The sequence below is a fragment of the Geospiza fortis genome, unplaced genomic scaffold (assembly GCF_000277835.1).
Source record: "Geospiza fortis unplaced genomic scaffold, GeoFor_1.0 scaffold41, whole genome shotgun sequence".
Classification (NCBI taxonomy): Eukaryota; Metazoa; Chordata; class Aves; order Passeriformes; family Thraupidae; genus Geospiza; species Geospiza fortis.
The window spans coordinates 3,048,593-3,062,771 of NW_005054299.1; the positions used below are offsets into that span (position 1 = coordinate 3,048,593).

General features: G+C 39.2%; 1 protein-coding gene across 1 annotated transcript in view; it reads right to left on the bottom strand.

The window, feature by feature from the left end:
* The window catches only part of KCNK2 (potassium two pore domain channel subfamily K member 2), a 130,092-nt gene that overhangs the window by 62,004 nt on the left and 53,909 nt on the right, over positions 1–14,179 (bottom strand). The window contains exon 4 of the mRNA XM_031060589.1: positions 12,765–13,075. Coding sequence (XP_030916449.1) covers positions 12,765–13,075 — 311 coding nt within the window. The remainder of the gene's footprint in view (positions 1–12,764; positions 13,076–14,179) is intronic.

A 14,179-nucleotide genomic window follows, 5' to 3' on the forward strand; every position in this document is an offset into this window, starting at 1 on the left:
ACATGTATCTCTATACAACTATATACTTCAGAAATGTTGCTCTTGAAAAATTCAGTCCTAGCAAATAAAGTCAACAAGCTTGCCACTAATGACATCTTCATAGTCTCAAGAAATCGGACACTTTTCTTCTTTCAGCAGTATCAACTACTGTAAATTCTTATTACAAACCATATTCCTGTTTTGTTATATCACAAGTGCAGATATATACTGGTATTTGAGTTAAAGAAAAAGTATTTTTAAACTTGTGATATTTTTTAAAATATAAGTTTTTGTTTAATCCTCAAACTTTAAAACAGGATTTATTTCTAATTATGCTACTTGTGATAATTGGTGTCTAACAAAAGAAAAACAGAGGAAGCAATACCACAAAGTGAAAATGAGCATTTCAACTGACTAGTAGTTCCTGCTTGGCAAGATGTACAACAATAATTAGGTACATAAATATATTCAGTGATAGGACAGACCAGAGCCATCTTCCCTTTAGGCAGTCTGTTGCAGAGGAACAGCGTTGTACAGTAGTAAGAATTTTTTCAGTTCCAAAATACTTTGATTATTTGGAAATTAAAACATTTCTGTTCCTAAACTGTCCCCACAGAAGTCACTTGATCTGGACAGAGATTATGAAGTAACAATGTGGGAGTAACTAGGACATCTATTTTTTATTATTGAATTTAAATCCAACAAGAAATTCAGCTTAAATCCAACATTTCCCGTTTGCCATTTTCAAAGCTCAGATGCACAAAAGGAACCATTCTGAAGCCCACTGCTGCATCTCTGCAGCCACAGGGATCTTCCTGCCAAACCTAAACCATTTCCACCATCCAGGGTTGTCAACAGAAGACTAGCTGGGGTATCTTTACACAAACTTTTAACTTCTTTTTTTTAATTTTTCTTTTTTAAATAACAGAGAGACAGACATCAAAGAAGTGGAATTTTCAATCCTACTGAGGAAGGAGAAAGGATGGGGAAAGTGAGGGGAAAGAGAGTTTAATTCTCCTTTGTGTTGGAAGGATAAATCTTCTACATTAGTAGATGGTGTCCAGCTTGGCAGGAGTAAATGCAGCAGCACCGACACTGACAGGTGTTTCCATCCATGTGGGAAGGGACATACCAGACTAAGAGGCATGTGAAAACCATCAGCTGAATTGATTTTATGATTTACACAACACAGATATTCCTTTGATTTACAAGGAAGTGTGAATCAGTGTGCTGTGCTATACAGGGCTCACTGAGTGCTGTTACATTTCAGGGCACTAAGAGCTGCCACCACAAGTCCTGGTACCTGCACATGGGAGCACTCTCCAGTGAGGACATTCTTTGATATAGCACTGGATCAATGTAATTTTTGGAACCATTCTTGTTTCATTATAGTTTCTTGTACTGGATAAAGGTGCTCCCAGAGCAAGGGACCTGTTCAGACAGTCCAGCAAGATCAAGTTTTATACAAATCCAGATGTAAAATGGATTTGTAAAATTCAGGGCTTTTACCATCACTGCACATTTTTGAAGCCATATGTACCTCAAGGCCTTTTATATGAAAGGTGTTCCAATGTAAACTGCTCAACAACCCATTACAGCTATGCATTTCCTGACTTCATCTACCACACCTACATTTTTTCTGGAAAAAAAAAATACAGCTTAACCCAAAACTGCCCAAGGCACAACAGATGGCTACAAAAGACAATTAGCCACTATTATTATGTCTCTGATTTTATCCAACTGCTAATCAGAAAAATAATCAGGGCTGCTTTCAGAGATGCTTCCTTTTCATACAGCCTCCTAAGTTCTGACTGTGCACACTTTTAGGGACTTTCTGAGTAGGAGGCTGCATCTGCATAGTGGTGTTCAGATTGGCTTGGCTGAATTGCTTTGCCATTTATTTACCTAATTACTTTTGGAGCTCACTTGTTTTTTGGGAGCCAAGTCATTCTGTGGCAGTAAGATCTTCAAATTACTTGTGGATCATTTAAAGCATATTTCCCTTTTGAGAGTTTGTATGTACTTCAAAATAATTTTTTAAGTTCTTATGTTATGAGGAACACTTGAATAGCAATTTCTGATTCGTCTCCTTCAAGAAATTAATGATCTTACAGACCACTCAGCTTCCTCTTTTTTTCCAAACTGAAAACTCTTTCTTATTAAATAATATATTCACCTATTTAAACAAATCTGTTGTACATCACATAGAATTCAATAAGAAAATAATATATATAAGTGTTTTTTTAATAAGTTTTTTTTACTGCCAGTATTTCTCATTGACTTTCTTTGTACATTTACTGATTCACATTTGTAAATTTGTTGATTGTTATCAGCATGGTTTTAGTCATAAAGGGCCAGATGATGCCTTCATCATCACTGGGCTGTTGTTTCCAAACACACAGTGTTATGCTTTCTTCTGGGCTGTGACCGTGTTTGGGAGAAGCTAGACTAGATACCAACAAAGCTGCTGCATTTCATTGCTTCAGAGTCATCTGTGAGAGTGTTCCTGACTAACAGGGGCAACAGGTGGCTAAGGTTACTGGTGTACTGAGGTCAACATTGCTGACTCATAAAGTCTTTGAATGTTGCCTGCAGCTTTTTCAGGAAGGATGATTGCATTTTCAGTTCTTTGGATCAGAGGATGACTTTTCTTCTTAGTCTGGTCAGCAATCATAGGAAGATCATCATCTAAGACTATTCCCAAGGAAAAATTAAGAAGAAAATAATATATTGCATAACTCCTAACACTTGTGCATTTCAGGGCAATAATTTTAGGGTAGCATCTTTGTGACATGTCCAGTACACAAACTTACCCAGAAGATTGGATAGTAACACTTCTCTAGCCCCGAATGAAAACCCGGGCTCCACTAACTTCACTAAGGGACAGGATCTCAGCTTTAGCCTTCAAATAACAGGCTTGTTATTCACTGTCAGAGCTGTCTGCCTCCTTAACTCGTGGTCCTTCAGCCTATTTTTTGACTGATGTCTTACTAATACTGCAAACTTCATTTGTCATGAGTTTAACTTCCTTCCTTCCTTCCTTCCTTCCTTCCTTCCTTCCTTCCTTCCTTCCTTCCTTCCTTCTCTCCCTCCACTCCTAATTTCTTGAGACCTTTGGTTTATCCTAACTGAAACAGTAGTGACAGTAACTCTGTGCATTTTGAATCTAAAAGCAGAATCATGGAAACTCTATAATCTGTACAGTTATCATATGCTGCAGCCTTTAAATACTTTGTGTGATTTTAACACGGGAACTTCTTGACTTATAAAAATTATTTTCCATTATTAAAGTTAACTGACCTCTTCAGTGGCAATTTTTTTAGTACTTTATTCCATATGCAAAATAAATTGTTTTAAAAATCAGTTTTGTTTCAAGACTATGGAATCAGTCAGCATTAGAACAGGAATGTGGACAGATTAAATTCTTAAATGATGCAGACTATTTCACTTGCCTTACCTTCTTCCAGAGCCTTTGCCTAGTATGTGTTTCATATGTGGTGAGTGAGGACTGAGCAGAGGGTGGGTCACCCAATCAAGGCCTCTATGCACAATGATTTTTAAAATGATAGTATACAAGTTACACTTACAGTAATATGTTTTTCTTCTTTAATTATCTTTATAATGGTGAAAAAAAATCAGGCCTTTTTTTTTTTTCATAGTGAAGGGAATTGAGATAAATTTTTGACACATTTTAAAATTTTAGAAAGTTTCCATTTTTGGAGTTAGGTGAATTCTTAGGCTTCCCCTGTACTGTATCTTAGGATAGGCATGAAGTGTGTCTGAGATCAAGTCCTCACTTGCACTACACCTACACATCCCAGCTAGTTGGCTTTGCAGCCACATTTGGGAACAAGCTTCAGCAGAGTATCAGAGAAAAGAGGCAGAGATGATTGAGCCCAGAGTGGACAGGCCAGGCATGAGCAGATCTCCAAAAGCACATAAACATTGCTTTCACACACACATTTTTTGCTTAAAATCAGAACACGGGGAAAAGGAGCATGAAAACACAAATCACATTTTTAATTGAATGTCAGTATTTAATTTCCTGTATCATTTAGAAACACTTTCTAAAAAATACATTGTGCAGCTTTGTGTTATTCCTGTGGCCATGCAGGCATCTCTCTGTGGAGGCCATGCTGAACTTTACTTTGCAGACTAAGACATAGAATACTGTGACTTTTCTTCTGTCAAAACAAGAGATAAAGCAGTCTTTTGAACAGCACAGTCGTTTTCTGAGAACAGAAGACAATTATAGGTCAGGGATTTCATCTTCTGGTGCTCTGACCCTGCAAGGAGTCAATGGCATTGACTGAGAAAAGGCAGCCTGCTGGCGAGAGAGCCACATCCAGTAAGTGGATGCAGAGACACAGGAAAATAGGGAGAGTTTATGAAGTATGAAGGCTGGCCTCTGGTAGTCAACTGTTGTCTCACATGGAAATCAGGCAGAAATAAGTATGCGTCAAACCAGTCACTCCAATGCTCATCTCCTTGCTCCACACCAGGCTCTGAATACATGTTTTTGTACCATCTTCCAGTCACTTCACTTCTATGAAATGATGTAACACAACAGTTCATTACTCTCAGCTCTCCTACTTAAGATTAAAATAGAATCACCTCAAATTATGCTTCTGGTAAGATCCAGAGTGTGCTTTCTTTCGTTACCCAGCCTGTCAGGAGTTAGCTTGTGCTTCCTGGCAGTTACTTGACGAGTGGTGTCAAAAAAGTCAGATGTGCCTCTAAGTTTCTGAAAACCATTTCTCAGCCTGGATTTCTTCCTTCACTGCTATAGTTCTGTTGCCATTTGACAAGGGCACTCTCCCTTTACAGTGTAAAGATACACCTCATATGGTCCAGCTACTGCACAAGTCCTGTGTTTTTATTTCAGCTCTGGTTTACAAGGCATGGAAATCCTAGTTCTCAGTTCAAAGGCACACCAGGATGCTTTTAACACTTAACAAACAACTCTTCAGCCTCAAAACACATGGTTTTGAGCCTTGATGTTGAAAGAGATTGCAATAATATTTGTATTATAATTCTGTGACTCCTTGTTTTTCTTTTCAGTTGGTATAACATATGAGTGTGTTCTACACTGGAGACTGGTACCCCACATACTGAAGTACTGAAGGATTCTTTTCACCCTCTTTCACAGTTACTTAAACTAAAAACATGCAGAAACATAGTGAACATTCCTATTTCTAAATATGCATTACAAACCCCATGGGTTTCTATGTGTATAAATTCTCTGTGTGTACATACACATATATATGCATGTATATACACATGCACGTTCAGGGAAGAAGGCTTTTCTTTGCTCCTAGATATTACAGACTGGAAGAATTATGCAAACAGCTGTTCTGCAGAACTGACTTACTAATGAGTCATATCTGCCACCCTTTCTAAGACAAAAGCTGGCATTCAGATGCAATCAGGCTAAGCTAAGTTCTAGGTCCATAAAACTGTTCATCTGGAGGAAATGGAATCTTTACGGGTCTCAACACCGGAAGCAGCAACAAAAGTTTGAGACCAATCTGCTTGAACAAAGTGACAAGGGCAGCTAGAATTTATTTGTTATTCTCCTCCCAAATAGTGCTTGTGAAGGATAAAAACTGCTTTAAAAAATCCTTTTTGGCTTAGGGAGCTGTCCTGTCCCTGGAGAAAATGCTCCCAGGTAAGAGAAAGTTTGGCAAAAAAAAAATCCCTCCTTCCAGGAGCTGAGTACAGAGCCAGAAGAGGGAGAAGAGCAGGAGCCTAAGCAAGGAGTACACACAGTCCAGGGGCTGCTGCAACCCATCCACACCCAACCACAGCAGGTGGGTGTCTGTGTGAAGCACAGGTCTGGGTAAGGGTGTGGTCAAAGGTCTTTCACAGAAATCTTTAATTTAATAAATATTTCTCTGATCTGGAGATTCTGGTAGAACTGGGGGGGAGGGGTTGTGGAAGGAGACAACTGCATTTGAACATTTATTTCTGACAGTGTGAAGCAGAAAGGAGACACAGACACAGCAAGAGAAAAAGAGACACAGGATGTTACTGTACAAGCTAGGGCTGCCAGGACACTCAGAGTACATAAAGCCCAAGGGCTCTGATGGGCAGACATCTGGACAGACACATACACAGGCCAACAACTCAAACTACAGCTCCTGTGCCCCATGTTTTAACTGCTTTGGAAGTCCTTCATTTCTTCTTTCATTGCTTTGAAAACATCAACAGGCAGCTCTGCTACTGGTATTTGCAATTTGTCATAAGCTTCATAACTGAAATGCAGATGGCACATTAAAAAACTGATGCAATCTTATTTTGGATCCTCAGATAAATAAATAAACTAGAATGCAGCCTCAATTTCTTCTATGCTGGTCTATCAGTCTTTTCAAGGCTTTAAGTTTTACAAAGCATAAGTGCTGCTTCCAGGCTAGGATCATAACATGGGATAGTTTCTGCTTTCTTTTGGAGAGTCTGGAAGGAATTGCAAAAGGAGAGACTAAGAATATTTAGGGTTTAAACTTGCACATTCAAATTATCTCAAAAAGTTCCTGCTTAGAGTACTTGTAAGGTACAGCTCACAGGACTGAAAATGTCTACAAATGCTGCGATTCAAAGAATTAACAAAATTTGTTTCAAACTTAATTGGTTTAGTTAATAAATGTTAATCTTGTCTAAATAAATGTAGTATTTGTCTGAAAACGAGATCTTTGCATCTCTGTGTTTTCCTATCTTTAAAAATTATACAGCATACTCAAATACCTTATAATCTCTTGGAGAGAAAGTATTTGCACTTTATTTTAACAGTTCTCTACATAATCAGGGCTCAAGTAGCTTATCTGATTGAAATTAAATATATACCTGAAAAACTATTTTCAGGCAAATATAATTTTCTTGTGGCTACATTGCAAATTGTAAAGAAGCCTGTGAAAGAGACAAAATCAGTTACTGATGGAGGTGCAACTTAATGTAGTTACCTACCTTCAACTATAAAAATGGAACCACAGCAAATGCACACTTTAAAGTAAAATATTTTTACAAGAAATTAATCCCAGAAGAAGCCATGATGGCTTTCTGGTGATGCCAGTTTGAAAAAAGAAACACTGCTCCCATGTCATTCATAATTATGTCAGGCTTCCCTCGAGAGAGATAAAGAGGAAAAAAAAGCATTTGTCCTCAAGGGAGATTAAAAAAAAATCCCCATCTTGGTCTCATTCATAATCTAAGAGATGAATGGAAAGAAAAGGGGCAGTGCAGCTGACACAAATGTGAGATGAAAACAGGAATGGCACACAACTCTGGATCCCTGCACAGAGATCTGCTCTCCCCATGTTAGCCACAAGCCTGCACAGAACACAAAGAGATCAACTTGTGGGATCCACATCAGTTCAGCTCATCCTGGTGGCTCACTAATTCTTTTGGTTTGTTTGTTTATTTAATATGCAAGTACATTTTTGTGGGCATTCAGTTTTCAGAAGAAGCCACATGCTCTGAAAGGGGCTGGATTTAAAACTCTACAAAAGTATTACTGCTGAGACAGCTTGGTGCAGCACCCTGCAAACTGTTCAGATGAAGGTTTTATAAAACAAGAATTACCACGCATAGAACTTGGAACACATTAAAATATTGTCCTTTTTAGTGTAAGACTATTTTTTCCACTTATTAGGGTTTCAGAATAAATATATTTGAAGGACCTTTATGCTAAAGGAACAGGAAATTAACGATATTCTATTACTAACTTATGTTCCATTGTACCTTTACTTGAAAACACTTTATTAATTTTCAGAATTAACTCACTAAAATAATTATAATAATTCACACCATCTTGCTGAGACATTTTAGTTATATAACATAATAGAACTAAAATTTTTCTTATTTCTATTTTTTGTATGTGAAAATAATGCATTAAACAACTTGCTTGGATCTTAAAAGGAATTTTTTTTTCCATTTTGGGTTAAAAAGGTCAATGTGAACAAATAACCACTGAGCAATATATAATTAGGTGGTATTTACATAAAAAGTTCTTCTCCTTTTTTTTCTAATAATCTTTTTCTTTGGCAAGGGGACAAACAGTTGCTTCTAGTTGCCAAGACATCCCATAACACAAAATATTGGCCACATCCCTATGTCCCAGGCACAACATGAGTTCTGGGCAAGGAGAAAGCAAATTGACTGTTTTTTCATGCACCTTATTTCCTTCATAGGATCTTTGGGATCCTCTAGAAAGAATGAGGTGTATGAAATGATAGGAATGACAATTTTATCACATTGCTGAGTATCAAATTCAGTCAGGCTCACCTGTTCCCAGAGACAACCCCAGGAGATGCCATGAAGGAAGACACAAGTGTCTCATGGCTGCACAGCACTGCATGGGAACATGAGTGCCACCAGAACATAACCTAAGGTGTCTTTACCATTTGCTACCATTCACAGATGCATAAACACAGCAGGAAATTTTTCAAAGTTATTGGCATTACATTTTGTGCATCTGAGTTTGGAAGATTTCTCTAACATTTTAAATGCTTAGTGGCAAGCTTGCTATAGGAAACAGTCAACAAACTAAAAGAAAATTAGAATTAGATTGAAATAATTAGATACAAGAGCTCCAGTTAGAGAATTATTTCATTCTTTAATGCTTATTGTTATTTGTGTGTATAGCTGGATTGCTCCCAGGTTTCTATCAGCTTCTACCAACAAAAAGCTCAGTGGAGAGAGAAAAATTGTTGGATGCAAGACATAAAAAGTCCTTAGTGTAAATGAAGATCAGGTTTATATACTTCATCACACATTCATTAAATCCACACAGTCTAAACTACATTTACTCTTTTATTCTGTCACCTGACAGTCACTTTGCATTGCATGGCAGGGCCAAGTTGAGAGCAGGCACAGACAGAGAACCACCATTCATGATGAATTGTAGAGAGCTTTTCTCCAAAAGAACAGAAAGTAGGAAAGAACGTGGCCACATTCCTTTCTGCTGCTTTATAATGTATTAGATATCACAAATAACCTTTACCAAATCAACGTTTTCTCATCTGTTACCAAGTGAGATCCTTGCAAGACCGTTTTAAAAATGGAGTTTAACATCAGACCAGGCGCAGCTTGCTGCTTGTTGTATTCTCATTACTCACCCAGGTAGTGTTTGTACTTTTACCAGCTTCCCTCCTGAGGTATTTCTCTAGTTGTAAATTTAGATATACCACCACTGAGTGCTGTGCACTGCCCACCCCAGCACCACTGGGGACAGCATCCAGTGATCCACTTAATGCTGTTGTTAATGCTGGCTTCAGGCTACAGCAAAAGGAGGTGGAATTGCCTGGAAAAACTGGTCTCTTGGGTGTACAGATATGCTCTGCATGACTTGTGCACATTTTTAATACGGTACTAAATGGAAGCGCTCACAAAATATCACATTATGTACCTGGATATACCTCTCAAGGTCACGCATTGCTGTTGTTTATTTCAGGTATATTCTGTGACAGTGAGGCAACAACTGAAGTGCTTTAGACTGAAAGATTTGCAATGCTGGACCACAGAAGTCTGAGACAGAAGAAGTCATAAAGACCATGGTTTTTTTACAAATTTTTTTTTCAGCACAGGAATAAAGCTGCTGGATGGGGCTGAAAAGTTATGAGGAAAACACAGGTCCTTTTTCTGAGGCAGCTGCATTTACCTCACTGCCATCCTCAAAGCACTCTATTCCAATACCTTTGCACATTTTCTGGGCTGCATAGCAGCTCTCTGTTGCCCCATATTTTACATCTATATAAAATATATGATGTCTGTAAAAGCATAATTCTCACCTAGTACACCCAGAGGAGCCACACAATCAACGTGACAATACAAAGTTTCAGGAATTCAAAACCCAGGGAATAAACCTGTGCCTGCTGAAGAGTTGGCAACAGTATATATTGTTGTAGCAGGAGAGGTTCTGGGGATTGGTGAGATAAAATAAGGATGGGTAAACAGAAAGGGAAAAATCCCTATCCTATATGTATATATAGAAACACACAACACTGTTTTAAACAGCTTTGTGACAAAAGGAAGATTTTAGCCAAGGTCCTGGGAACTCCATAGCTCCTGGGTGCTGGAAACTGGACTGCCATTCCACTTGTGCTTTTTTTTTTTTAGCTGAACTTGTTCTCTCCAACTAGTGTCTCTGATGTGCTCACCTGAATAAGCTACCACATATTGCACTGCCTCTGGGCAGTTTTTGGGTAGTCAAGCCTGCTTCAGAGTAAGGATTAAACTCCAGAGCAGAAGTTTGTGAAGATTGAAAAAGCCTGGTATGGCAAGCACCTTCAGCAATGACTAGCATGAAAGAGCCAAAACGGTATCTGGATTCTCAGAACACAAAGTTCAAAAAGAAAAGTTGCAATGAATTTCATTATAGTTTGACTCAAAGTAAATACTTGATTAAAGAAGACATTACAGTCTGTAAGCTCTGTAATTTTCTTCACACAAACTAATCATTCCAGCTCCCTTCTACTCTAGTACATATTAATTTTCAGTTTTATAGCTTTCAGTGAATTCTTAAATAACATTTACTTTTTCCTTGCACGCACTAGTTATTTTTATTCATACAGACATCCAACAAAAACTGAAGAAACACTGCATTATATTGTAATAGCAGTCAGACATAATCCCAGGGAGACAAAATGTATTTCACTAATTTAGTTTTTGTGGCAAAGTGGCAACTAGGGAAGAAATATAACCCCACTGAGTAAGATAGTAGCCTAGACCTGGAAAAATGAATTTGAGACTCTCTTTTACCATTGTTTTTCCATTTTACTTTGGGAAAGCAGAATTCCCAACCCTTAATGTCACTGACTTGATGTCATTGACTAACACTTACTCTTTACAAAGCAAAGCACCCAAAGAGGCTCCCTGTGCCCCAGCTCTGCTCCTGTGAAAGGAGTGGAACAGCACATTCCTACCTCCACATCATGGTGCTCCTTACAGAGAACCAGATGGGATCAAGGGCAAATTAAGTTTTCCATTTACCTCAACAGCAAGCAGAGCAAACTCCACAATTCTCTCTCATCCATGTGCTGTGGGAAGCTGTGTCACCTCCCCATGCTTCGCACGCCTGTGTTTTTCTGATTGTGGCAAGATCATTAGTGGAGATGGAAGCTGATGCTGATATGGTTATCTGTTCTCTGATGGTTGTACTGAAACTCATTTATTTTACACAGAACATCAAATGGGCATTGAATGCTGATGAAGTGGTTTTTTATTATCAATCTGTGCTTCTGGGCAGAGAATCATAAATGCCAAAATATCTAAGTACTCCAGAGCAAACTTCAACAGTTTTTGCCTTAAGGTCCATCTCACAGATGATGTAAGATAATATTGCTTCAAAATTTCTTTTTTCATCTTCACAAGTACAGTATCTGACCTAAAAATTTCATAGGAGGATATTTATAGTAGCTACAAGAGTTATTTTTCATCAGAATGTACTTGTGTATTTCTCTGAAAGATTATCTCACATTCTGCTGGTCAAACCACTGGAACACAGTTATTACACAGCATCTAAATCACTATCAGCAGCATCTCCTCAGGCATGCCTGGTTGGACTCGTGGAGAGAGGAACTGTCTGACAGGCATTTTAAGGGTAGCAGTTTTGCAATATGTTTTAGCAACAAGGCAGGGGAGAAATCACAAAATACAAGACATTTTCCCAGCTTACCTTTAAAATTCACAAGTAATGTGCCATAAAAATACCTCAGCACATCAGAACTCTATATTTAAAACTGAAAAAAGAAAACACGTCCATCCTGATGTTCAAGGCAGATTGCTCTAGAGAGGTAAAATCAGCTTCTAAACTCCTAGACATATCTGCTGACAAACAACACTTCCAGAATTTTTTACTGCCCATGCATCTGGCATGCTCCAGAGTTCCTGCCTGCCATAGTCTGGGTGCCCAACACCCTCTCCTGCTCTCCCTGTCCCATCTAGGGCTCTGTAGACTCAGATAGCCCCATGGCCACTGCTAAGGAAAGAGTCAATCCTTGCCAACTCTTGACTGTTCACTGGAGTCTCCCATTTCATTGTCCCATGCCCAGAACTGATGTGATTTGGCAGCCCTCTGCTATTCCCTCCAGTGCCACTGGACATTCATAAGATCATGGGAGTTAAGTTGGAAGGGGATTTATAAGGCTCCAGACCTAGTTCTGTGCTACTGCAAATAAGTATCTCCCATGGTTCTGAGGCAGGTGACCTGCAAGGGTAAAGTCATATTAATATGAACACACCAATGCACATCATTTGTGGATGTGCCTTTAAGAAGCAGAAAAAATTGAGATTTAAGATCAAAGTAGGAAGTCCATGGTGCTTTCCTGTACTTAAAACAAAATCAATATAAAGAAACATACAGCTGGAAGGAACGCTAGCCCGATAAAATCACAGTAAATTAGGAGTCCTTTAAGGCAATGGATGGTGTAGCTTCTTCCTCAGAATTAGGCACTTCAAATATTGACAGAACTTGTAAAGCACAATCAATATACCAATTCCTTTGTGAACTATTAATTATATATATTGCTGATGAATAATCATTTAATTAGCATAATGGGAGGCTTCAGTGAAAAGGCCCTCACCAAGCATACTGGACCTAAAAATAGCAGCAGCTTTTCAACCATGACGCTTTGCATGAAAATGTAAATGCTCAGCTTCTGGTCTAACACTTGTTACATCGCTCAGCCAATACAGAGCCCTGACTATAAAGGTTTTGCCCCTTATCACTGCAGTACTGCCATGTATAATTTGTTCCTCTAAGGCAAGGTGATGAGGGGTTTGGTATGGATTACCTGAATCAGTTCATCAAGCTCTGTTGCATTCACACAGGAATGCTGAGATACAAACGTCTGCTTCTGAATCACAATGGTGGTTCTCTGGGAGGTCTCATGAGGCTGCTCCAGGGCTTTAAATACTGTTGCTCCAATTATTAAATACACGACTACCACCAGAAAAATTGTTGAGACTGTCTTCCATTTCATAACATTAATGGCTGAATCGTTTTCCTCCCGTGAAGTGAGCACGGTAGGCTTGGTGGAAAATGATAATCTTGGTTTGGAGTTCTGAGTGGCCGATTTGGGATCCAGCAAGTCAGGTGCCGCCACTGGCAAAAACAGAAAAAGAAAGTTAATGTTTACAGTGCCACTCAGATTTCACTAACTAAACTTCTTGCCAAGAGATCACACAAATTCTGTTGCTTCTAAATGGAATTCTTAAACTGCTTAATCTTTTTCTTAATCCCATAACACCTTACAACTCAGATCTTACTCAGATCTGTTGCTCTGAGTAGCAGCGTCCATCTCACATGTATAAGCACATTTGGAACATTTTCTATGTCTCTCCCTGTATGATACGGAACCATTTCTAAAAGCACACTTCCCCTACATCCTTGCATTTCATTAAATTACTCTAAGGTAGTATTTTGCTGCAGAGATTTTTTATGTCCGCTGTTCTCTCAAGAACTGCTGAGCAGTCTTCCAGCTGCGTTCTACCTCAGCGTTACAGAAGTATCAGGAAAATACAAAACCTCATCTCTTTCTGCTATTTTATCCTATGCTCCAACAAATGCTCTCGGAGAACAGCTGTGTGATCACTTCTAAACTCCCCAGACACAATCGTAAAAATAAGACATTGCTCATCATACTGGTCTAAACGGGCTAATTGTTTATTGATTACACCTTTCAGAAAACAGTGGCACAACACATGTGTTCTTACTGGAAGAGTCGTGCATTTGTTACAGCAGGTACTTCTATTTACAGCTACAAAAGCCCCATCGGGTTAGGAAAAGAGTGGCTGAGTGTGTTAATCAAGTACTTGGATAACTCATGTGACTACCAGTAACTACACGGGCACTAAAAAAAATCCTCCACATCAAGTCCAGATAAAGGTCTCCTGCAGGAAGATGGTCACGGCAGTAACCACACAAGCTATATTTAAATTGTTTTGAATGACCAGTACGTTTTAAATGGCCAAGACAGCCCTTCCAGCCGCTGGTAGGAAAAGCTCAGATCTAAATCTACAGGAAAGTCTCCCACAGGACGGCGGAGATGGGATGCGTCCCTGCAGGGAAGGCGGTGGTACTTGGCAGAGTCACCGCCTGGGACCCCGCCGGGCTCCGGCACACACCGCTGCTCTGGAGAAGGGGTCGGGGCCAGAGTGGCAGCCCCGGGCCGGGCCGGGCGGGGACCCGTGGCACCCCTGGCCGCCC